The sequence below is a fragment of the Struthio camelus genome, chromosome 16, assembly GCF_040807025.1.
Source record: "Struthio camelus isolate bStrCam1 chromosome 16, bStrCam1.hap1, whole genome shotgun sequence".
NCBI lineage: Eukaryota > Metazoa > Chordata > Aves > Struthioniformes > Struthionidae > Struthio > Struthio camelus.
The window spans coordinates 20,246,501-20,271,178 of record NC_090957.1 but is presented as its reverse complement, the minus strand read 5'-3'; the positions used below and the strand labels follow the sequence as shown (position 1 = coordinate 20,271,178).

At 42.9% G+C, this 24,678-nt stretch overlaps 1 protein-coding gene across 9 annotated transcripts in view; it reads left to right on the top strand.

Moving 5' to 3' along the window:
- ACACA (acetyl-CoA carboxylase alpha) overlaps window positions 1-24,678 on the top strand; it is a 154,236-nt gene that overhangs the window by 47,621 nt on the left and 81,937 nt on the right. For 7 of the 9 annotated variants that reach the window (XM_068910467.1, XM_068910465.1, XM_068910463.1 and 4 more), the window contains 12 exons: window positions 190-336; window positions 868-1,056; window positions 1,825-1,925; window positions 2,541-2,629; window positions 4,193-4,317; window positions 8,947-9,060; window positions 10,633-10,746; window positions 11,661-11,750; window positions 12,256-12,374; window positions 19,920-19,943; window positions 22,583-22,726; window positions 23,341-23,437. In XM_068910467.1, the coding sequence (XP_068766568.1) occupies window positions 190-336; window positions 868-1,056; window positions 1,825-1,925; window positions 2,541-2,629; window positions 4,193-4,317; window positions 8,947-9,060; window positions 10,633-10,746; window positions 11,661-11,750; window positions 12,256-12,374; window positions 19,920-19,943; window positions 22,583-22,726; window positions 23,341-23,437 (1,353 nt within the window). The remainder of the gene's footprint in view (window positions 1-189; window positions 337-867; window positions 1,057-1,824; window positions 1,926-2,540; window positions 2,630-4,192; window positions 4,318-8,946; window positions 9,061-10,632; window positions 10,747-11,660; window positions 11,751-12,255; window positions 12,375-19,919; window positions 19,944-22,582; window positions 22,727-23,340; window positions 23,438-24,678) is intronic. The other 2 variants (XM_068910466.1, XM_068910464.1) reach the window with 1 other exon arrangement.

The window sequence follows — 24,678 nt, the reverse complement described above, 5'->3', positions numbered from 1 at the left end:
TTTCCGTCTGTCTGTCTGTCTCTCTCTCTCTCCCTCTCTCCCTCACTCGCTAGCATTTTCTACCCTCAGTTCCTCCAGGTTAAATCTGACTCTGCTCAAAGGTGAAAACTGGAGGAAAGAAGTGGAATTCTCGCTGCTGGTGCCGTGTAGGAGGGTTGATGAGACTTACTGTGGTGTTTTTATTTCCAGGCTGAGCTGCACACGGGTACCTTGCCACAGATCCAGAGCACAGCACTTCGAGGCGAGAAACTCCATCGCGTTTTCCACTATGTCCTAGATAACCTGGTCAATGTGATGAATGGATACTGCCTGCCAGAGCCCTACTTCAGCAGCAAGGTACTGGTTACTCGCTGTTTTAGAAGGAAAGCAAATATTCTTCCCGTACAAGATAAGGTCAGCCAATTTGCCTGTCAAAGCCAGAGGTCCAAGAATCAGGGCCGGAGGCTACACTGCCCTGCTAGTGCCAGCTGGCCTCAGTTTTCTTTCTCAGATTTCCTTGTAGCCAGTCTGACCAGAGAGTAAAATGGGAGGGTCCCACCTGTGACACCCAAAACAAAGCCAAAGACAAGGAGTTGAGTTCGATCTTTACTGCTTGTGCCTGCAGTCTCATAGGTATGAGCTGCCTCCATAGCCAGCTGTGGCTGAAGTCCTGGAGGGAGCAGTAAATAACGTGGATGACTCTGAGCCAGTTGTTGGTGAAGGGTGGCACAGCAGCTTTGGCATCTGCCACAATCCCCTCTTCTAGTGTCTGGACTAGTTGCGTGAGCAACAGTATTAACGATGACCTTACCGAACCGCCTTTTCCTTTTCTCCGTTCTTGTTGCTTATTCTTTCCTCATGCTTGTCTTTACACCAACTTGTCTCTAGGTGAAAGGCTGGGTTGAGCGACTCATGAAGACACTGAGAGATCCATCTTTGCCTCTCCTGGAACTTCAGGACATCATGACCAGTGTTTCTGGACGAATACCACCCAATGTGGAGAAGTCCATCAAGAAGGAGATGGCCCAATATGCCAGCAACATCACATCGGTCCTTTGCCAATTTCCCAGCCAACAGGTGATGAACCACACTTACACAGAGGAAGAAAAATTGGATTGTGTTGGGGCAGAGAGAAAGAAGATCCTTTAAATTATCTGGAGATTAGTTGAACCTGAAAGGTGCATTTGAACTCTGGATCTTCATGATGAAAGATGCTTGCCTATACCACTTGAGCTTAAATATTTGCCTTCTGTATCTGTGGTGAAGGGTATGTGTCCCCTACTCAGTACAGCTTTAAACAAGCTAGCTTGGGAAGCAGTTTAATCATAGCATTGCAGTGCCTTGTGGGCATTTATTTACTTGCTTTTGGTTGGTGCATATGCTGCAGTGCTATTTGCAGTGTCAACATAACCTTAAAGAAGTGGTCGCAACAAAGGGAGGCCTGATCAGGTTCCAAGATTATGTTAGATGTTCTGTAATTCAGCTGAGTGTTTCTGAATAGAAAGCAAGAACGATAGATTGGGAAGAGACCTGTCATCCTTATTGTTGCATGCTGTGAAGGACTGCTCTGTCCTTGCCTTAAAGTTGTTTCTGGATCAGTTCCAGCATTTTGCACGTGCTGATGGCTATAACACGTTAGAGGATTATTTCCCTAGCATATGGTATAGCGCATCAAGTTTTATCTTCTTGTCAGGTGACTGCCTTCCGTAACAGTTTAAGACTTTAGTCTTTCTTGGAGTCTGCTGGAACTCTGCTCTGGTCTGTCTGGAAGTCCTCATCTGTGTGTGTGTTTGGCAAGATCTTCCCATCCAGGACTGGGACTGTCATATGACTGTTCTCTTTCAGATTGCCAATATCTTGGATAGCCATGCAGCCACCTTGAACCGCAAATCAGAGCGTGAGGTCTTCTTCATGAACACCCAGAGCATTGTGCAGCTTGTACAGAGGTGAGCAGTTTTCAGGGGGGTTCCCTAATTCCTTTTGTGTGGAATTTTTTTTTCCCCACCTCCTCCCTGAAAGACTCAAGGCCACTTACTTTGGGTAGACCAGTTTTGTCACACACAAATTCTAAACCACTAGGAATAAAACCGCCTACCCCCTTAAGGGAAGTCAGCAGTGAAAGGAGGCCATATGTATGTGGCTCATGGAATTGCCTTTCCTTGCTGCATGTGTGAAGCACAGGTACAGATCCTTTCTATTTTTCCCCTTTGCTTTATGAAGTGCAGATTTAACCTCTGTCCTGACACTGATCCCATCTTGGCCACTTCATCAAGCAGCTGATGTCTGTCACTCCTCTCAACTTGCAGAGTTTTGAATATTTTGGGAAGGACAAGGATATTTTGCTGCAAAACATTTGCCAAGCTAACCCACATTAGTAATGGCAGAGGTTATGTATTCACTGTGGTGGCAGGCCGCAGTTTTCAGAATCAGGTGCACTTGTGTCCATAGGCAAGTGGACTCTTCCTGTCAGCTCATGTTGAGTGTTGTTCACTTGCATATCTTCAGAAGCAGGACAGTGACAGTTGCACTCAGTGCTAGGTTTGACCTATTTGCTTCTGTAGGTACCGGAGTGGTATTCGGGGTCACATGAAAGCAGTGGTGATGGATCTGCTCCGTCAGTATCTAAAGGTGGAGACTCAGTTTCAGCATGGTGAGTCACTTAAGTATATCAAGCATTCAATTTCTGAAAAAACACACTTGCTCTCGAAGGTCCATATGAATCCCCTTCAAGCAAGATTAGACCACCTTTATGGTGAAGCTAAGCCATGCAGGTTTTCTTTTAAAGGCCTACCCAGTCCAGTCCTTTTTTTGGTAGAGGAGTTGATGTCCAATTTGAGCTTTCATGGTAGGAATGCTCAGAATACTTACGTGTCATTGGTTTGAACCAGCAGATGACAAACTCCACCCAAAAGTTGCCTGATTTACTCTTTGTCCCCTGTAGGTATATCTATCTTCTTTCATATCCTGTGCCCTCTTGTCCACAGTTTAAATCTCTTAATGACCCTATCTGGGAGTCTGGGAATGCTCCTTTTCTCTGTAAATCTTCAAAAGAACAGCTACTATGTGCATTTATGATTACCTTCCTGTTCCTTATATCTTGTAGCGAGGTCTAAGTTTGGGACATGTTCTACCTGTATCACTACACTGGGTTTTTAAAATTACTTCAAATGCTGTAAGCGAGGACTTCTGTATAATCTGGAGTTAAAAGATAGTCTCACTGAATTATGTGGTTTTTTTGTGCTGCAGTTTCTAGTTTGTTACTGAGCTCTTTAAAGCTTAGCCAGATTATGTGCTCTTTGCTTGTTCTAGATCAGAAATGAAGCTGTTCTCCTTTGCTTTCTATTCCTTTGACTCTGTCAGTAGTGGCCCACAGCTAAAGAGTTCTCCATCCTAGGTGTTCTACATGTAAAAGCTTCCTATTTGAACCTTGTTTTTTATATGCTGATTTCTGAGCATCTGGAGAAAAAATTGAATTAGAAAAGCTGTTTAAATTTGTCCTACTTCTTGTTTAGTTCTACCATGACTACTTATTATATTTTGTAGTAAGAAAATCAAGTGCAATAAAAAAAATCAGAGTTAATTGCAACCGCTGTAAAATAGCGGGAAACTTTTCAGTGTTCATAAAAACAAGTCTCAGACCTCAGCCTGAAAGTGAGAATTGAAATAAATGCATTGCACTGCTCTGTGCAGGCACAAGATGGCAATGAATCACTAGCTAATTCTGAAGCTCTAACTCATACAGGTAATTCAGGTTCTGTTCTACTTTTCTTTCGTTCTGTTGCCATACATGCACCAGCCTAATAGTGCTGCAGATTCATTTCCACTTCAGTTTGATGGTAGCAGAGGATGGTGCGGGTCTTTTTGCTATTGTTTTTTCTGGTTGTCCTTTGAACGAAAGGGACTGTACTCACCATTCCTCTTTTCTGTAGTGTTAACAAAGGAGCTATTTGGCATTGGAACTGTTAAAAGTAAATAACGGGAGGATTCCTAAATCAAAATTTGCCAGGGGAGTGAGCCACAGGGGGGGGAATGCTTCTATCCCAAAATTGTTTATGTAAGTCGTGCCAAGTAGTTTCTCAACAAATGTATGCGTTAATTTAAAAAAAAAAAAAAAAGAAAAAGAAAGAAAAAAAAAAAAGAAAAACACATCCAGTCACAGGCATTGCATGACACAGGTGTGGAGGTTGAAAAAAACATGCGTTTCTGATTGCAGGTCACTATGACAAGTGTGTCTTTGCCCTTCGGGAAGAGAATAAAAGTGACATGAATGCTGTATTGAACTACATCTTCTCACATGCTCAGGTCACCAAGAAGAACCTGCTTGTTACAATGCTCATCGTAAGTTGTCTATTGGTACTCTAGAAATTTGCTTCTCTATGAAGATAAATGATTGATGCTTTGAAAGGTACCAAATTGACAGCTTTTAGCCTTAGAGATGATAGTCTTCTAGCTACAGAAGTGGCAGTGTGGAATTTCTTTGTACTTTCTTATTAGGGCACCTAAGTCTCGTGTTAGAGGGGACCCAGCACATACTGTTCTCCTCAGTTTCTGTGCACCTTCTGGTTCATGACTGCCCTGCATTGATTGCCTCTTGGATTGCAATGTAGGCTAATTATGCAAGTGATTTGTGAACATCTGTGGGGAAATGAGAATGCTGACTTAACTCTAACATTGAGAGGGTGCTAAAGGCTAACTTTTAGACTCTGTTTTATTTTGCTTCTTAGTCTTCAGGGGTTGCAGAGACACCCTATCTTTATAGTAGCTCATGATACTAAAGCGGGGTTGCTTTGTTGGAAGGTAATTCAGTATGCTACCAGCATAAAAAGCAGACTTTTTTGTGGTAATAATGCTAGAATACAAACACTTTTATGGTCCCTCATTATTAATCAGGGTGGGTTTCCAGCAGTGAATAGCCCACCCATATGGAGGTCCCTCAGGGGTTTTACCTGCTCTTCCTTGATGAGCCCTAACCTGCTCCCATAGGCTCAGCAGTTGCTCTCTTAGCCTCTCTGTGGTGCTAAGCTCAGAAAGGCCCATTTTTGGTCTGCAGTGATGCTTTCTGACCGGCTGGACTCCAGGCTGCACCATGGAGTCTGTGCAGGACTCGGCCTCTCAGCTCAGGGTGGTTCCACCAGATCAGGCTCTCCAGGGTGTTCGCAAAGGGAGGAGGAATCTCCTGGACTCAGGTTCCTCTTGATCAGTCCTAGATTCCACCATAGAAACACAAAGCAATCCTGATACTAGGACCTGCTATGCACCTCACCATCTTTTTGTATTTTTCTGTCTTGTTACTCTGTGAAAAATCTCAATTCTCATTCACTTCAGCCCTTCTGTAATAGCTAACCCCCCCCCCCAATATTTTATGTTCCCACCAAAAATAAGGAAAAAGCCAACAGTCAAGTCCTATCTTTTTTTTTTTTCCTGCTTCCTAAATGATAAGGGGAAAAAAAAACCCTGAAAAGTCTCAAAAAATCTCTGTCCCATGTAATGCTTTGAAGCAGATTGAATGCCCACCTTCCTTGAGGCAGGAAGAATTTAGATACCATGTGATTTTCAGCACAGACTAGAGTTAGGTATCCTGCTTTTCCAAGAAGCAAATTACAACACTATCTTTCTCTTTTTCTCTCTCTTTTTTTTTTTTTCCAAAAGATAATGTGGTCTCTTACTACCAAAAATAGATCCAAAGTAGCCATCCACAAGGTAACTCTCAAAAGCAGAAAAAGGGTCATAATTACCCTAGACTGAGGCCGGGTTTCTTAAATTCTAATTTGTAAGATCTGAGGACCCTGGCATTCTTTCTTTCTTTCTGGCTCTCTTTTTTTTTTTTTTTTTTCCTTCTTCCTCCTCCTCACCTTTTTTTTTTTTTTTTTTTCCTTTTTGGTGTGTGGTGTGATTGTAAGTAACGCTTGCCTTAAGAATCTCATTATTTGAACACGGAGCCATATTTCCTCTGAGAATTCTGGAGTAGCTTTGAGCCGGGGCTGTTCATTTCTCAAGTAATCATGCTGGCGTGATGGAGAGAGAAAATGGCAGCTGTTCGCAGCTCAGGCCTTCAATTTTCTTCAGAGTCCAGTCACTCAAGTGTGTAATTACACGGGGGTGCTGGGGAGGCGTTGGGCCTTGTCAAAGAGCTGGTTTGAGGCTTTGCTCACTGCCTTTGCCAATCAGCGCAGGCAAAAGCCAGTGCAACGCCAGCTACCTGCTTTATTTTGTTGTTGTCATCCTGATTATTTCTTGCTAAGATGGGACTGAAACTTTTTGTCTGGTTTTTCACCTGCCTGTGCAAGCCATGTCTTAGAGGTAGAGTCTTGCTGTGCCTTCACATTGATTAGTAAAAAGCCGATCTGGGAGAGCGAGTGGCATGCCAACAACAAAAACAGATAACTTGAGTTTTCCTTTCTTTCTTTTCTGTGTGCCCTTTCTTCCCCTCTTCTCTTTCCCCCACTGTCTGTTATATTCATCTCAAGTGAAGGCCAACAGCCCAGGTCACTGGAACTTCAAATAGGCTCGAGAGACGATCCCACCCTTGGCGGAACAGGCAGGAGAGCTCCCAGGTGGTGTGAACACCGGCTGTGGGGCCTCCCTGGCCACCGCGCCTGGGGCCTGGCAATTGGGAGCTAACCCCCTCGGGCAAGTGGGGGTGCAAGGATTGCTAATACGAGTGGGTAACTGAGGTTGAGGTGGGTGACTTACCTGTGACCACAGCACTATCCGTGGCAAAGCCAGGAATCGTGGTCTGCTGAATTACAGGTCACTCCATTAACCAAAAGAACATCATTTTATCTTTCTTCCCACTCGCATCACTCTTCATGTCTTCGGAACCCTGTGGCACATTTGGTAATCATGGCGAAGGCTGTGGCATTTTATGGGTTGCCAATTTATTTATGTGGGATGGTTAGGTTTGTCCTCCAAGGGCAAACGTCATGTCAAAATACCTTGATGCTTATGTTGCTGTTATTGATGTATCCCTAGGAATCCATTATTAACATGGGGCTCTGAGGATGGTTTTAGTAATAGTGTGATGCTGCCATCATTCACTTTTTTAGCTAGCAGGCGTTTAAGGAAGGAAGGAGCTACTTCATCCTTCATGTATTTGTTTGAAATATAGTGTGATTTGAAGTTGTATATTCATTTTATGTACTTAACTGGCTGTCGTATGCACAGTCTAACCTTAAGTGGACAGAATCCCTTGTATTTGATGGCATGGCAGATGTCCTGTGTGCTTGTCGGTCTTTTGTTACCTTATAATATTATAACGCCTAGGAATTTCTGTTTCACGTACAGGGCAGGCAGCTCTTGAATTATTCGCTCTTGGTGAATTCACACACTGATCTGGACTGGGTAGATTTATAGTACTTTCTTTGGAAACAATCATTGTAATGTTTGCCTGGCCCAAGTCTGGTTAGGGCGAGGCAACAGTCTAAGAGTTAGTAGCTTAGGTGTGAGATAGTTTTTGTTTTGTTTTGTTTTTTGTTGTTTGTTTAGTGGTTTGATTTTGGTCTCTGTCACTGAGTGGTGTATGTCATCATTCCTAGAGATGGCGTAATGCTTGAGTGGGGTGAGAAAGAAAGGGGTCAAGAACAGCATTGGGGGAAAAACTATTTAGGTTTGGAATTGCATGTGGTATAAGCTGTTATTTATTAGTGGTCTATGGGATTTATATTATTTGTAGTATTTGTTTCTTTCTTTATTTGCCATGGCAGGTTTATCAATCTAACGTGCTGTGCAGAGATTTTTTCCCTTTTTCTTGTTATATTTCTTGGATCTTCAGAGGGCCTTTTCTGGACTGCACCTGTTTAAAATCTCTTTTAAACTTCAAGGCACCAACTCTTTCTGTTCCAAATTCCTGTTTCATCTCTCATTTGCCTCCTATGATTCACTTGCTATGGGAAAAGCTGTAAACGTTGTATAGAAGAAGCACGTTAGAGGCTCCTAGAGGGTTACTAGCTTTGGGAGTGGGAGGAATCTGTCGCACAAGCCGCTGTGAGTAGTTGAAGGCTGTGGGATTATTCATGGGAATTGAAACTATTCTTTAATTCAAAGTGTGCATGAGAGTATACCTCCTCTGCTCAGAAAACAAAACAGATTTCTCTACTGTTACCATTTTTTCAATGGCTGAATTCAAAAGAGTTTCAAAACAGCATTAATGCTGATATTTGTACTGTTCAGTTTTATTGCTTGTTCCAGACAATTTAGAGAGTAAGACAAGCTAGTTTGCGAACTTCGTCAGAGCCAGAACGCTCTGACCAGAAGAAACGTTAGGGAGGCCCAGTCCTGTGCTGTGGCAGGAAACACGTTCTATGATCTATGCTTTTAGTTAGTTTTACTTAGCAGTGTTTGAGGAATGACAGGTTCTTGTTTTTCTGGTGTTGCTAAAGATGTAAAGATGTGCAAAACATGGTTGTTTAGTAGTTGGCTTTTTTGTTGTTTTTTGTCTGTTTATTATTTTGAGCAGACTTTAAGAGATTCTCCCAGCAGTTAAATTCATTCTGTTTGGTCATCTTTCACAGGGCAAGTTTGCTGATCTTTGCATGCTACGCAAGCCTTTTCGCTATAGTTAAGTGCTCTTTGAATTTTGTGTTGTTGGTAGGTAAGACTTTCTGGTACCAAGCTGAAATTGGGTAATGGGAGAATGTCTTACAAGTCAGTATTTCTCATAATGTGTTTGGATGCCAAAACACGTGCTATAGATGTGGGGAAAAAAAAAGGTTCGTATTGCCAATCTCTTCTTTCCTCTCTAGCTTTTAAACTTTTTTTACAGGCATAAAATTATTGAAAGCCTCATGCTTGGACCCTTGACCACACAGAATTACCGAATAATTTAGACAGGTACCTCTAGAGGGCATTCAGCACCTAACCCAGAGCATATCTTTATATATTTCATCTTTAAACCTCTTTGCAGGAGAAGGGAAGATGGTTTTCTTCTATTTTAAACGTTTCCATTTTTTTATTTTATTTTATTTTTAGGACCAGCTATGTGGCCGTGACCCCACCCTGACAGATGAGCTGATGAATATTCTGACAGAGCTGACCCAGCTCAGCAAGACAACCAATGCTAAAGTGGCACTGCGAGCACGGCAGGTAAGGGAGCAATTTTAGCAATCAAAGCAGATCCCTGTTAGAGCCAGACTGCCATTGCTGATCAGATCAATATCAGGACTGCTCCAGCTTGGAGCTTGCTATTTTGGAAAGTCTGCCTCTCTTGATGTTTGTTTTTACTATGCAAATGTGAAGAGCAGAATACTGTGAGCAGCCCATTAACAATGAAGGCGATTAACCAGTGATTAACCATTGTGACAGTTTAACCAAGGCTGAAGTGGCTTTTTAATCACTGTAGGTTTTGAAGTTAAGATTATATTCCTCTGTCCCTGCTCCCCCAAAAAGCTTTGTCTGGCTCAAAAAGGAATTAATTGAGGGTAGTCTATGGTTTGTGTGATAGAGGAAGTCAAGCTATGTGATCGCTGTGGTCCCTTCTCGCTTTATAATCTGTGAATCCTACACGCACGAGCCCAGGCTGCCTACACTGCTCAGGTAGCTATACAGTAGTCAGCCAGGGGATGCCAGCCAGGGCTCATCAGCTACCCTGCAATCGCAAATCAGTGTGTGCAGAGAACAGGGAGGGAAATGTGCAGAAGAACCAGATGTTCCTTTGCAATTCCTAAGGAATTATTGCAAATGATATGTTGGTCTTTTGGGGGCTTTCTTCTGGCTTTTGAGTTACTTTTGTTAATTTGCTTTTAACCCTAAAATAATTGGAAAAAAGCTCTTGATACTGTCATTTCCAAGAGTCTAGTAGAGATGGTAATTTGAATGTCAGACATCCACCTGGATATCAATGCGAGTTTCCTCTTTAGTGGTTTGTCTGTAGTTGGGAAGGAGTGAGAGGGCATAATTGTTTCGCAACAATGCTAACCCTGAAGTCCGATCACTCATCTCACCCTGCAGTCCCTATCTCCATTCTAAAAGTCTTCAGCAGGGAAGCTGACACTTTGGGGATCTCTCCTTTTATTTCAGTGCCTGAGTGTTGAAAATGAATGGAGTGTTTGAAGCTGCTCAGTGACCTTATATTTCCTTCAGGATTGTAGCTGTGTCCTTGAACCATTCAGAGTTATTGAACCTCTCAGCAGCATGCTGAGGATGGTGCTGCAGTCCTGGTGTATGTGTCTGTGTTGCTCTTTCACTTCATTTTCTCTTGCAAGCTGCTTGCCCTTCCTACCTCTGTATCCTTCGTGTTGGGCATTTCATACGTGGCACCAGCGTCTCTTGCTTGCTTTGCTCAGAAGCTGTGAAAGGCTGTCTCCCTTGCTGGCTTCCCTACAGCTGTTGCCTGCCAGATCTGCTTTCCAATTAACAGCTGGTCAGGCAGTCACCAGGACTAGCAGCTCTGCCGTGCTAAATCACATGCGCTGATGGAACTTGATTGAAGTTGCTCCTTTTCTCCTTGGGGGATGGCAGTAACACAAACCAAGCAGATACGCAAATGAGACTGGTTGGGGGGAGGGAGTTTGCGGCATCACCCAGGTGCCACTGAATTCACAGGGGAAACCAGTTACCTCTTCTGGGATGGAGCTTGCTGCCTTGGAGTTGCACCCTCTTACTGATGGCCCAGCATAGCTCCTTTCACTGACACACCTTGCATTTGTTATTTACCAGGTTCTCATTGCTTCCCATTTGCCGTCCTACGAGCTGCGTCACAACCAGGTGGAATCCATCTTCTTGTCTGCCATTGACATGTATGGACACCAGTTCTGCATTGAGAACCTGCAGGTATCTACCAAACTCTTTTCCTTGTTTCCATGCTTCCTTGTCACTTAGGTTAATGTTTCTGCCTTAAATCTTACCCAGAGTCCTAAGGTCATTGGGGCTTTAAATTGTATCGGTCTGATTCCTACCTTCCCCCTCATTTTTGCTTTCATTATTGCACTGATATCAGAAGAGTAGTGCACCTCCAGTGCTCCAGAATTTGAATCTTTTGCTAGTTTGTGCTTAATGAACTCAGGTAAGATTTGCCTCTTTTGACTGCAGTCTTCTGCTGCAGCTTTCCCTTCAAGCACGTTGTGGTGCTTTACCTGATAATGGGGTGTCTGAACATCTGCTCTAAAAAGAATACTTGCTTTCACCAAAAGCCTCAAAAGAGTCTGCAGGCTGGGACTCTGCTTTTTTTGTGAGTGGGTGGTCCTGTTTGGATCAGACTGCAGTCACAGTATAGGGACAGGTTATGCCCTCTGCTCGTCTGACAGTGATCTTATGAAGGGCCATCAGAGTAGGGTCACAATCTTTTTTTTTTTTTTTTTTTTTTTTATTCTAGTAACTGAAGGCTTAATTGTGATGTATATTAAATTGTAAATTAGTCAGTGTAAAGGCTGACTTAAAATATTGGGGAAGTAAGAGCTGGCTTCTGTTCTGGTAAACAGGCAGAGAACTTGGACTGAGAGTTGCCAGGGCTTTCATTTTGCTATGTATATCCAGCATTTAGTGTGAAAAGGTACTAATCCTTGATGGAAAAGAAGAGCATAGAAATTAGAACTAGTCAGAAAGCAGAATAAAAAACCTGATGTGATGAATGTTTTCTCAGAGATTTTTGTTTTGACTTCATTTTGGGGTTTTGGTTTTTTTGCCTGATCCTGATTACAGGACAGGGAGTTCTCTTTTAAAACTCTGCCTTATGCACTCTCTTCTAGAAACTCATTTTGTCTGAGACATCCATCTTTGATGTGCTACCCAACTTCTTCTACCACAGTAACCAGGTGGTAAGAATGGCAGCTTTGGAGGTAAGTTTATTCCCACTGTGAAAGGAAAAGCTTTTCACTTCTTTCATTTTTGTTTATGCTTTAATCACTGTTACCCTGCAAGGTTACGAGAGCTATAGGTTGTGCAGAATTGTATACCAGCACTTGGAATCTGGCATTTAACACCATTAACGTTCGTAACTGGCTAAAATTTCAGATTAGCTGAAATTAGCTGAACTGGCTAAAATTATCTTCTTTGCTTAAAGCAGATCTGCACAGTTGAAAGGACTGAGGGTGAAGCTACTATCACAGAATATGGTCAGCCCACCCTGTGCCTTGTGGTGATGCTTTTATCCTGCCAGACTGGCCCTTCTCAAATAGCAGTACTTAAATTCTTCTGTTTGAGTTAGAGTTCAATCTGGATGCTATTTTGGAGGCATCTGTTTTGGTTTTTAATATTTTTGAGTTCTCCAGTGTGTCATTTGTTGTCTTTCTCTCTTTCTGATTCCTCAACACAGCTAGGCTGATTGAGTTTCTCTTTAACCAGGTGTATGTTCGAAGGGCATACATTGCCTATGAGTTAAACAGTGTTCAGCATCGCCAGCTGAAGGATAACACTTGCGTGGTGGAGTTCCAGTTCATGCTACCTACCTCCCATCCAAACAGGTCAGCTCATGTATTCAGGTGCCTTTGGAGTTGGAGGTTTATGAGGGGCTGCTTCCTATCTCAGCAGAGAAAACTTGCACTAGAATTAGTGGAAAAAGGGAGATTCCCAGTGCCTCAAAAAAGCACGAGTTAGTTAAGATAAAACTCTACATTACCCAGTTCCTCCTCTTAAGTTACTTAAAACCTCAGGAGCTATGGAGAGTAGTTTACACAGTTTGGATTCATTTAAATACGCTACAGTTTTCATATATTTTCAGATTTTCAGTTCAGTTTGTTTAGTGTCTTTCTTTTATAATTACAGCTCTAGCTGAATCCTGAGCCTTCCAAAAGGTGCAATTCCAGATAGAATATTCAATTAATACAAACTTTAATAAAGAACAGTCAATCAGTTTCTTCCTCCTTCCTGCAATACTCCTCTGCCAGTCCTTTTTAAGTGTTTGTGATCTGCTATATGTTCAAAACTGGCTTTACTGGAGAAGCTGAAATCTTTTATAGCCTGATGAGGACTGGCAGCCTTTGGTGATTTTCTTTTTTGTTTTTCTGTTTTTTTTTTTTGATTGGGGACACAAAGATGCATGTATATACGTATTTGATATAGAAATGTGACAGTTGAAATACTTTTGGCTTTCAGTCAGTATCTTTCATAACATATTTTTGATGGTTGCTGAAACCGAAAGTTGCAACCATCAATTATTCACTGCCATGCCTTAAAGACAAAGGGTCTCATCTCCTAGTGCGTGCTAAAGCCATTTAAAAAAAATCTCTTGATTATCAGAACTTCTTCAGCATCTGTCAGGTTAGTCAGTCTCGGTGGCTCTTTGTTTGCACTGGAGGACCTCAGGAAGGTATTTTATTTTTGTCCCAGGCAGTGGAGAGTGTGCTGGAGCCGGAGGCGCAGTGAGTCTCCATGGCCACCGGGTGCCACTGTTGATCTGTGCTGGATTGGCAGTATGGTCCCAGTGCTATTTCCCTCCTTTGTTTCCAAACATCCTTTTTCTTTTTTTATCTTTGGTGGGGCTGAGCAATGGGGTCTAGTCTCGCTTCATTGAGAATCCGTAAGTACGTTTTATAAAATGGTTTTCAGAATCTGGTTTGCTAGAAATAAATGACTGTCCTCAACAAGCAGCGCAAAGCACTCATGATACAAATGGAACATGCATTTGGTCTCATCTGTTTCCTGCATCTCTAGAATATTTGTAAATAATTGCATACTATTTTTAGTACCTCTTTATAATGCTCTATATCTCCCCATTCTTTCTCCGTTGCCTATCTTTGCTAGTTTCAGTCACCTCTGTTGCTTGGGGGTTATTTGGCCTGCCCATGCTGGCCACCGCTCTATTAATGTGCCCAAACTTCATTGGACAAGGTCAGCTGGAAGATGAGAATTGTTACCTGCTTGGAGGAGAGCTGCTTTATCCTGAAATTTCCTTTCCCCATTACGCTGAATTTGCTGGAGCAACATTCTGAAACTCCGTTCCGTTTCTCAACCATTGGCATTGCTGATGGTTGAATGAAAATGCATCACAGTCCTTGTGCAGAGGCAAGCAGACTTGGGGACAAATTCGCTGCTTACATAGACAGGTTCAATTCCTCTGAGTTGCACCTCCGTATGTTAGTGATGAATTTGGCTCCTGTTGCTTAATGCAGCTTCTCGCAGTGTACACCTACTTATGCTAAAGCACAGCAGATAACAGGAAATCTAGAGGCTTAAATTAGTGCTGAGTATGTTGATTTAAGCTATCTGTAAAGGCAGTCCTTATGTTGAGACCAAGACACAGAGCACTGGAATCTCAAAATTGTCTTTGACATTGTCTTACTTAAGTTGTCTTTGTTGTCTTTGGCCATGTTCTGTGTGTGTCATATGTTTTTCTGTATCTTACACAGCGTGAACTTTTACACTGAAAAGCTAAAAATGCATTCCCAGGACAACTCAAAGCCTAAGTATCCCAGCTGATCAAGCAAAATGTCGCTTGGGCTCTGATGAACCAGAAGGGGATTCCAGAGAGCCCTAAGACAGCATTCTTTTTCCGAGTTGGTGTTGGTTGTATGATGCCACAAAGTTTTCAGCATTTGATCAGATATTTTGAAGTCCTGTCCCTTTTGTATCTGATTTCTGTGAACTTCTAAGAGCCTGAATTTCACTGGAGCAAATATCAGTGTAGAGAAAATTGCAAACCAATAGGGGTTTTGTGTTTGTGGAATCTTTAAATTCTCTGTCATTCTTATTTATCCCTGATGTGCCCTGCTTCTGGTCTGACTGGTCACAGCTAGGCGCTCAGTCTTTGTATTTTGGCCACTGAATGGTTTCCATCAACTGCCCACAATAAAGCTTTACATGGAGTCAGGGAGGAAACAAAAACCATTAAATCTGAATAACAAAATCATGGAAATGCAACCTGCTTCTGGTGGGTTTGTGAGCAGAACAATATTTTGAGAATTACTTGTTTAAATTAGCAGAAAACACCCTGTCTTAAGAATCCCCACTGATCTTGATTACAAGGGTAAGGTATAGGGAGAAAAAACTCTTATATTTGAAACCACAGAGGGCTTTACAGATCAAAAGAGCACTCCTTACTGCCCAGTGGAAACCAGATGAGGAGTGCAGTGTAACCATCTGCTGCCTTTTGCAGTAAATGAAGTCTCCAAGCCTCTCCAAGCAGAGAGCGTTGCAGTAATCCGATCTGGAGGAATTGATACAAGCGTATCTATAGGATGCTGATCACTACATTCTGCAGCAGGGTACAGCAAACAAATGCGTATATGCACAGCCCGTTGCATTTGGGTAACCTGCCTCTTTCTGTCACCTAGAGCCCTGGTGGGAGAAGATGTGAGAAAGAAATGAGCCCTGTTCTGAGATGTTCTTTGCTTCCCTCGTGTTCAGACTGCCCTGCTGAGATGGGAAGCTGGTGGAATATTGACTGGTATTTAGAGAGTTCAGCTTCCTTTGTGAGGATGGCAAGCCAGCTGAAAGACACTGAAAGGCCTTTCTTAGATGTACAGCACATGAAACATTGCTTACCTTTTCTTAGCTTAAGATTGTCTGTTCAAAGAAACATTGTGTCTGGTATGGGCTGAAGGAGAGGTAGTTATAGTGCTTTTTCAACAGAAGATCTTTCTAATAACTCCCCCTCTCCTTCTCTTGTGCCCTTGGATAACTATTCTTATGTGTGAAGCTGTAAGGTTTAATTTAAACTTGGACGTTGTCTGCTGCAGCCTGTTTTTGGAGCCCGCTGCCGAATCATGCTGTGGCAATTTTCCTACTAACGCATCCCGTTTTTTCCAACTCACGGCATCGCCCCAGCCAGGCTGTTCAGCCGCTCTCTTGGTCTCTCCTTCCCTGATAATGGCTGTGCTAGAGAATGAGGAGGGAAGAACTTGGGAGTAGACTTGTTCCCACAAAACAAGCTGCTATCAGATGCTGAGGGAACTGCTGACAAGGATGAGTTAGAGATACTGGATATGTCTTTATTTTGGGGTATGGCAATGATATCTGAGGCAAAGAGCTCTCTGTTATCCATCCCAAGGATGCTAAGCTACAAAGGAAGTTGAAGTATAACCCAGCCTCTTGTTTTGCTTACTCTCTGATGCCTTACCCCTGCATTCCCGCTCCATCGGTGCTTTGAGTCCATGCCTTCCCGTTCTCCCACATGCTACCCCTATCTGACACACTCGGCCTTGAGACATCTTGAAGAATATCAAACCAGGAGGTATCACTGGGAGGTGGAGGCAAAGGAGTGTTTTAGCACTGCAGCTTCCCTCTGGATACTCTCCAGGCCACCAAAGACTTTAAGAGAAGTTTTGATAACTGGCTTAGTTATAAAGCAAGTCTTGCTTTTGAAATTTGATAAACAAGTTTTCAAGTACCAGTTAACCCTAGTTGCATTTAGAGTTGGGAGTGCATGCGACTCGAGAAATGTGGACATATAGGCAAATGCCTCAGATGTGCCCAGGTTGAATTCAGTCTTGGGACTGAATTCTGCTGCCCTTGGTGCCTTTGAGAGTGGGATTTAGGTCTAGTCATTAGTTGCTTTGTATTTCCAAGGGACTCGATATCAACACCTCAGTTATCTTTTGTTTGTTTTTTGCATGATCGCTCCTCTTTCTGTGGCTATAAACGTTTGTTGACACCCTAGCTGGAATTTGTTGTTGCTGATGTCAAGGCTTGAGAGTGGTGCGTGATTCCCCCCTTTGCTGTCTCCTGATGTTTTATCATCTATGGAGTATTTTGGTGGTTGTTCTTTTTTGTCAGCCTCTTTCTTTGCTTAGAGATCAAAAACATTTTGAAGGCTGAAAGCCAAATTACATGGTGCCATTTTCAAACGGTTCTTTTTATGGAAAAATCAGAAGCCAAAACTTGCTTTCACTTCAGTCAGGGTTTATAGATACCTCCATATGAGTTCCTTCCTGGTAGGCTGCTTCATCATTTTACAATGATATATTCATAAGATTTGAATGTCTTACAAAATGGAAGCATTTTCTATGAACTTGAGTAGTTGCTGAAAAGGCCTCTTGCATCAGTCATTGGATTCCTGGTACTGAATCAGTTGTGCTGCTTGGACTCTAGCCATATAAGCCTGGAGACTTGAGTGCAGAACTTGTAGTGTATCATTAGGTAGCCTGAGGTCCCCTTCTTATTGCGGGAGACTGGCTGATATCAGGAGGGAGGAGGGGAAAATGATTCCAGGACACCTGTAAATCCCTGCAGTTTCATGCTGAGGGTTTGATGTTAATTAGACAGCAGGCAGCAGTAATATGTTGCAGCTCCCTTGGCTTGCCTGTTTCAGAGAGGGCAGAATCTTCCAACAGAGCAAAGAAGGGGCTGTTGAAGGGGCAGCAAACTGAATGGAACAACGATAATTTTATGCAAATTGGACTTCAGTAGCAGATTCAGCTTGGCTGAATCGCAAGGGGAGCAGAAGAATAAGGAAAGAAAGAGGGAGAGGGAAAAAACCCAATCAAAATGTATGGTTTGAGGCATATTTCACAGCCTTCTGTTTAGATTCTTCTGCAGAAATGAAGAAACATAAGAGGAATGCCACTGGTCACAGCCAGTGGAATTGCTCTTTCTCCTGCGGTACTGCTGTTAATAACTACAAGTGGGTTATTCAACGGACCTCTGCTGATTCCGCTTTGCTGCCTGATTTCAAAAGCTTTGCCCTGTGCTGGCACTCAATCACAGCTTGATATAACCAGTGGCGCTTTGCATGCATTGCCTTCGTTTTCATAGGGGAGCTCCCCTGCTTAAAAAAAGGGGAGGGGGAAGCAAATTCAGATTCAACCAGGAGGTGTAGAAAGGGGCTAAGGGGGGTTGGTTTGCTTGAGCGAAAGGAGGAGTAGTCGTAACGCTGGAGCGTGCCACACTGCCTGCTTAGGTGCAGAACAGACTCCGGGTGAGATCATCTTCCCCAGCTGGGAAGAAGAATGGCTTTTTTTAAAAGTTCAAGAAGAGATAGGGAGAAGGACTGGAGCTGATGTGATGAAGGAGCTTCTGACCCTGGGATCAGCTGTCCTGAGCTGGCTGTTGAGAACACTGTCGGTGTGTGCACCGTTAGCTGTGAATTTATTCAGCTCCCAGAATTGTGGTGCTTCTCCTTTCACAAACGTTGCCGTAAGGCAGAGCAGGCCGGTTTGTAACCGGTGGTCTGGATGTTAGACCTGCTGCAGTCCCTGGAAACTGCAGAGGTGTTGCTCGGTGAGTGGCTTGTAACGCCTTTTCACAAGGCCTGGTTGTGCTGAAAGCATCAAACCTTTCCCTCTTAGTGTGTTTCAGTGACAGGTGACAATCCAGCCCCTGGTGTGGAAAAATCCTCCCCAGCTCTCGTGGCCTGTAGATACAGAGCCAACCCTGCAACCTGGAGACTGTTCTTGCTCTGTTCTTCTCTGCAATCACCAGTCACTGGGTCTTCTGTTTTCCTGGCTGAGGTTCTCGCCATGACCTCTTCAGCTCCACACTGAGCGGCTTGAAAACATTTCCTGGAGCAAGGCAACAGGGAGCTCCTTTTGAGACAGAGTGGGCGATGTCTTATGCTGCGATTCCTTCTCTGTTTTCTGAGGCTTTTCAGGGACCACTGCAGAACAAGTGAACCTGGTGGAGGAACAGCCAGTCCTCTCCAGACCATTTTTTTTCTAACTGAAGCAGATCGCATGCAGCTTTCCCCCTCTTTTGCCAAGCTAAAGAAAGTGTGTCAGCTCCCTGCGGCCTTGTGTCCTGTTCAGTCCTAACAACAGGTTCTGCAGCACAGTGTCTCTCCCTACTGACACCAAATGAAATTAAATCTTTACTGTTGAACAGATATATTGGTAGCCTGATTTGTGCTTCCTCCTACATGGCTTGAAGAGATCCTGGGAACTTCTCATGCCTCTACCGATAATGCAGCTAGCTCATAAACTTGCAGGGAATAACGCCTCACCTGTGGCAAAGCCACTCCAAGCAGGACCAGATACAGTCGATGTACTTAGCACTGTAACCATGGAAATACACTGGTCACTAAACACCCAGTTAACTCTGGGTCTTGCCCTATGGTTAAGGACGTTAAGGAGGTCTGTGGCTCGACCTCCTGTAGGTTGCCGAAGGGAAGGGGAGGGGGAATGTCCAGTTATACATGCTCCCTGAAGCTTTGCTTTCAGTTTTCTCTCATTTGCTGATCTGTTTACATAAGCGTCCTGTGTGCATGTGTTTTGTATTTCAGTTTACTATTTTGAATGTCAGATCACAGAAATTCCTGCATCTCTTTGGAGCAATTTTCCACCTCCTGCTTTAATGAATGTAGCTAGCATGGGCTAGACCTTTCTGTTCCTATGCTAGTGTGCAAACGTGCCCTTGACCTCCTCTCTGTCTTCTCTGCGCCATTAAGTCCTGGTCTGCATGCAAAACTGAGGAGTTTTGAATTGATGTTACAAAAGGAACTGTAAACTTTTCCTGAAGTTAGCCTCAAGTTCTGCTTGTTCTTTTTGGTGCTCAGGGTCTTGATCGCTGAAAATGCGAAGTACTATATGGTGTTTATGTGCTTATTTGCTTTATTTCTGCACTGTTTTGGGAGCCACTGTGTGAGCGGCTGCTTAAAGTAGAGGTTTGGCAATGAGGGTTTGGTTTCCTTTGCTGGAGCTGATGCAGTCTTCCTATGTAACGGGGTCACTTTTTACTTCTGTGCTGTAGTTCGTCCTTCTGACAGGGGGTGCAGACTTCCCTGTCTGGTCTTGCTTGTAAAGCTTGCTTGGTGTCTGCAAAGGGCTTGAAGGTGATATGATAAAGAGATGCTGTAGAAATGCAGGGTACCTTGCAAATACTACATGTCTTCCTGTGATATATTTGCATGTTATGTGCATGATCTGCGCTCATTCCCACAGCAGCCATGGCAAGCGAAGTCAGGTGGTGGGTGCCTTTTCAGGGTCAATGGAATTGAATTCTGCCTCTTTCTTGATGGTTGACAAATTTTGTTCAGTAATTTGTAAATTTGTTGCTGGTCTGTGTATCAGCATGATAATAGTTCTTTATTATAGCTTTCACTAACCAATCTGTAACTAACTGTGATTGTTTGATTACAGAGGGAACATCCCCACGCTAAACAGGTATGGTACTTGTCATCTTTTAAAATTTGAAAAGAAAGACTAGAAAGAAGTAGCCTAATACTTACTGTTTTAACATGTTTTGTTTTAGTACCCTTATCTTTACTTGAGAAGCTTTCAACCATAACTCTTCCTCCCTCTCCCTTCTGCCTTTGTCTAAAACATGTTTTCAGCTCTTCTTTACCCTTGAAAAGCAGCTTTGCATGTGGCAAGCTTTAAACTTAAATTTGCCAGGTGCGTTAGTTCATCTGTTGTATGATATACAGTGAACTTATAGCAGAACACTACTTCTTGGGTCTCTCTTTTTTTGGAGCTTGACTCCCAGCTGCTGACCCTCGATAGGGCGTCACAGTGGGCCAGGCGTTGGATTCTGGACGAGAGCATACCTGGGGCTGCTCGGCTTTCCGCAACCAGCTCGGAATTTGTTGAGGCTGTCTTACCTCCCCCACCCCATAGATGAATCTACATCTCAAACAGCTGACAGCATGTTTTGTTGTGTTTCAGATGCTGATTTTTTCCTCCCTTGTCTCAGTTCAAAAGTATTTCTTGTTTTAAATAATATATGAAAAATGTCTGCTGTCTTTTTGTTTAGTTATTGTTCTGTGGTATTTTTTGTATCAGTGGTAAGAAATGTACACCAAGGCATGTCCTGAAAATTTCAAAATTTGAATACCTATTATTTATTACTGCTTACAAGCCTATTTAGGGAAAAATAGTAACAATGGGCTTGAAAGTCTCATGGCTCTTAATCAGAGATAAATTGCAGAAACCTAGAGTGAGTGAAACGTGAAGAGCACTATTAATCAAACTGATGATACTTTAGACTTATTAGCAGTATACTTAAGACCATATCAGACTGATTTTCTGTATGTGAAAAGAAAGAAATCTCGGAAGAACTAGTAAGAAGCAATGTCAGCAATGCACGGTTTGGTGTTGGTCCTGAATCTGGGTGGCTGAGTGCCATGCACAGCGTTATCGGGCCCTTAATTTGCCTGCTATGCAGCTGGGGCCTGAGCCAGTAAAGCAGTTGAGCATCTTTTTGACTTTGCAAGATGTAAATTAAGCATGTGCTGTGCTGAATCAGTGCCCTGGTTCTTTCCCATTGCCTTGTGTCTCCTGTTGTGTTACCAGTTGGGGAGGACAGAAGCTTAGCTTTGCCAGTGTCTTCCTAAGCCCGTGGGGGAATGAAGCAAGCGACAGTAAACTGTTCCCGTGTCACCGAGTGCTGCTATGTGCCAGCCGGTCATTTCCGTCTCTTCAGAGCAAGCTTGAAAGTCTCACTGTGTTGCAGGGAGCTTTTGAAGTAGGTCCTCCAGTGAATTAAGATGAGTCGGTAGTTCAGAAATTAGAAAGAATTATTCCTCAATTCTGGTAGCTAGAGAAAGGACGCCTAGGTAGTTGTAGTATGCTCTTTGTTCAGTATGAGAGAAACTCTCTCTGTAGTCTTCACTGTAACATGGTGGATCTTTACAAAAAAACACAACCCCCAAAACAGCACAAATTATTTCACAGCCAGCGTATGCTGCCATGGCGTTTGAACTGTATGAGAAGTTAGTGATACTTTAATATATTCAGGATCTTGCCCCCTCATGGGAAAGAAAGCTGACCTTTAAAGTGAACGTGCTCCTTCTTTAAATAGAAGTCTCTTACATCATGCCTTCCTCTGTTTGTTTAAATCTGTTCCAGTCCTCCTCACTTAAGTCAGGAACTGGTCCTTTATGAGGGATATGTTTACAGTGCTGTATCTCACTGCTTCAACAGCAGGCATATAAGCATGATTATAACCATAGTAAGAGGTCTCACCTGGAGAAAGGTGGATCTGGAGTTCTGCGCTGTTTCCTTGGTCCTTTGCCTTAAGATAGATGCGTTCTGTGGCTAACTGCTTGTATGTAGCAACTGCTACCTTTTAGCAGTCAAAAATGACAAAAATAAAAAACATGTGTGGGAGGCTTGTAATGTTTTCCAAGTCTGGATTAAATTAGATGAAAGAGCACATTAATTTGGTCAGCAGTTAAAGTGGAAGGCTAGGACTTTGGTTAGGGTAGCAATTCTAGTGGAAGCTTGTAGAAAACCCCATAGAATTGTTGAGAGGTCACTGTATCCTGCTGTGCATTTGAGGGGCATAAGTTATAGTGTCAGAAAGATTGCAGAAGTGCTAAGAGAATATGGGTCAATACACTTTAACTTAAATTTGTCAAGATTTAGTAAATCTTGAAGTGCCAAAACTTAGTACAATTGTTTATCTCAGTATTCACGTGTAAAGCAAATCATACCTACAGGAGTAACAATGCTTTCAGCTGTGCATAGTCATAATTTAACCTGTCATCTCAGTAGACTGCTTAAGAAATATTTTTTTTAAAGGGTGATAACGTTTTTTAACCCTATGACTGTTCCTGAATGTTGGGAGGACATCCAGGTAAGGATATTAATGGTATCAGACACACATGCCTGCATTGCAGTGACTTTGGAGAAGACAGCACAACAGGTCTGGCATGCTGAAGAGTCTAATAGATCATGCAACAGTTACAATGGATAAACAGCCACACTTGAAGTGGTCATACACGCACACACATCTTTTTCCAGTGATTTTTTTTTTTCCGCCTTGTCTTTACTAACTGTGATCTTATTGAATTGCCATTTAGAATGTCCTTCTCTTCCAACCTCAATCACTATGGGATGGTCCATGTAGCTAGCGTGAGTGATGTACTGCTAGACAATTCGTTCACTCCACCGTGCCAGCGGATGGGCGGAATGGTCTCCTTCCGCACTTTTGAAGATTTTGTCAGGTATGTGGGGAAGGGCAACTATTGTCATTTGCGTTCTCAGCTTCCTAGGTGGGCCCAAATGGAACTGGACAAAATCTTTACCTTTGTCTAGAATCAGGTTTAAGTGATCCTATGTTTGTCTGCTAAGTTTCTGGGGTATCAGGTGGAGGGTTGTTTGGGTCTTCTCCTCTGTCTGCCTGAGATAACTGGAAGTTTCAAAATGTTGTAAGAGCAGTTTGCTTGCAACCTGAAGGATCAGCATCTTGAATTTCTGCTGCTTTGGAGATCATTAGCAAAATGTGCTGATTCCTTCTAATGTTCTTATACATGCGTGTATGTACGTGGAAGGATGTGTTCTTTATGCTTTCAAACTTCTTGGTATAGGCAAAAGAGAGCAGCGCCCATGGCAGTCATGAGGGCCTGCAACTATAAGGTCTCTGACTTGTGTTGGAAGATCCAGGTTCTATTTGGGGTTGGGGAGGTATTGCCTCCCTGTCTTTTGAGTTACAGTCCTGCAAAGGGAAGGAGTCCTGTTCTCCCCTGCCCCCATTAGCAAGGTGATTTGTGGACTTTAGTGCTATTTGCTTTTGGTGGGTTTGCAGCAGCATATTTATGACTTCTCTGGTGTATTTCAGAATCTTTGATGAAGTGATGAGTTGCTTCTGTGACTCTCCTCCCCAGAGTCCAACCTTCCCTGAAGCTGGTCATGCTTCCTTGTATGATGAAGAAAAGGTACGGTAATTTTTTTTTTTTTTTTTTCCCTCTTGAGATTGCTCTTGGGTTGAACATAGAAGGCATGCAAAATGCCACAATGACTGCAGGCTAGATACTTTTCACTGGTTTGAGTGCTGGAAGCAGGAGTTAAGAGCTTTATCTATTTATTTATATGGTTTGTTTGTTTTGCAGCAGGCAACTCAAAGTAGGTGACCGTTTCCGTATTCAGAAACTATGGCCAGGTCTTTTACTCTCCCTGTAAATTTGTATTGTAATTTTTAATGTTGGTAGAATTACTGGATCCACAGCAGTGTAACTGAGAGTTTGGACCCATGGTTTGGTTTCTAGGCCTTCTCTGTGCATAGGGATGTTGTAGTACATGTTTAACAGCCTTTACTTGCCATATGTTCTGTCTTACATCCTTCCTTGTCAGCTTACATCCTGATTCTTCCCTCTCTTCTGCCTCTTAGAACTGCTTTTAGGAAGAAAAGGTGAGAGGAACCCCTACATTTTTTACAGTGACATGGATAGCAGGTGCAGAGGAGCAGCTAGTTTATAATGCTTAGGGATAGAAGAGCTGCTGCCCTTAGAGACAGGTAGCTGCTCCACTGCTCTGTCCTGCCTCTCAACAGCTAGAAGCTCTGTTTGGACATAGTGTGGATTCAGAATAGGGCTTGGTTTTCAACTGATCCATTGATCTTGATGCGTTTACGTACTGTAGCCTTGTCCCAAAATATTACCGTCAACCTTGATGTCCTCTAATTCCCCTCTTTACTTCCCCCTCACCAAGGATAATTTCCTGTTCAGACTCAGTTTATCAGAGTTAACTGCAAGTTCTTAAATGCTTTCTTTGTCATTTCTTAGAGCTGTTATGTAATTAACATTTCCACGTTGTTTCATTTTCTTGTAGATATGAAAACACTTGTTTTGTTCCTAATACTTTGAATTTACTAAATTTCATTACCCTTTTTAATGCCAAAGTCCTCTTTTTTTGCCCTCCTGTACTGCATCCTATAAAGAGAGGATGTGTCCCTGCATTCCTCTTGCACCTAAAATCTATTTGAAGCCCACTTAAGTTAGCCTAGTCAAGTGTGATCATCAGAATCCGATTGTCAGAATGAAGTACCTGTTTGCTATTTGTGGACATGAACTCTTTTGTGAAATTATGGGTTTATGGGGATGCTTGGTCAAGGATTTCCTTCATAATTTTACTTGGGTTACAGCAGGTGCTGCTGAGGCAATTTCTTTCCTAGGGGACC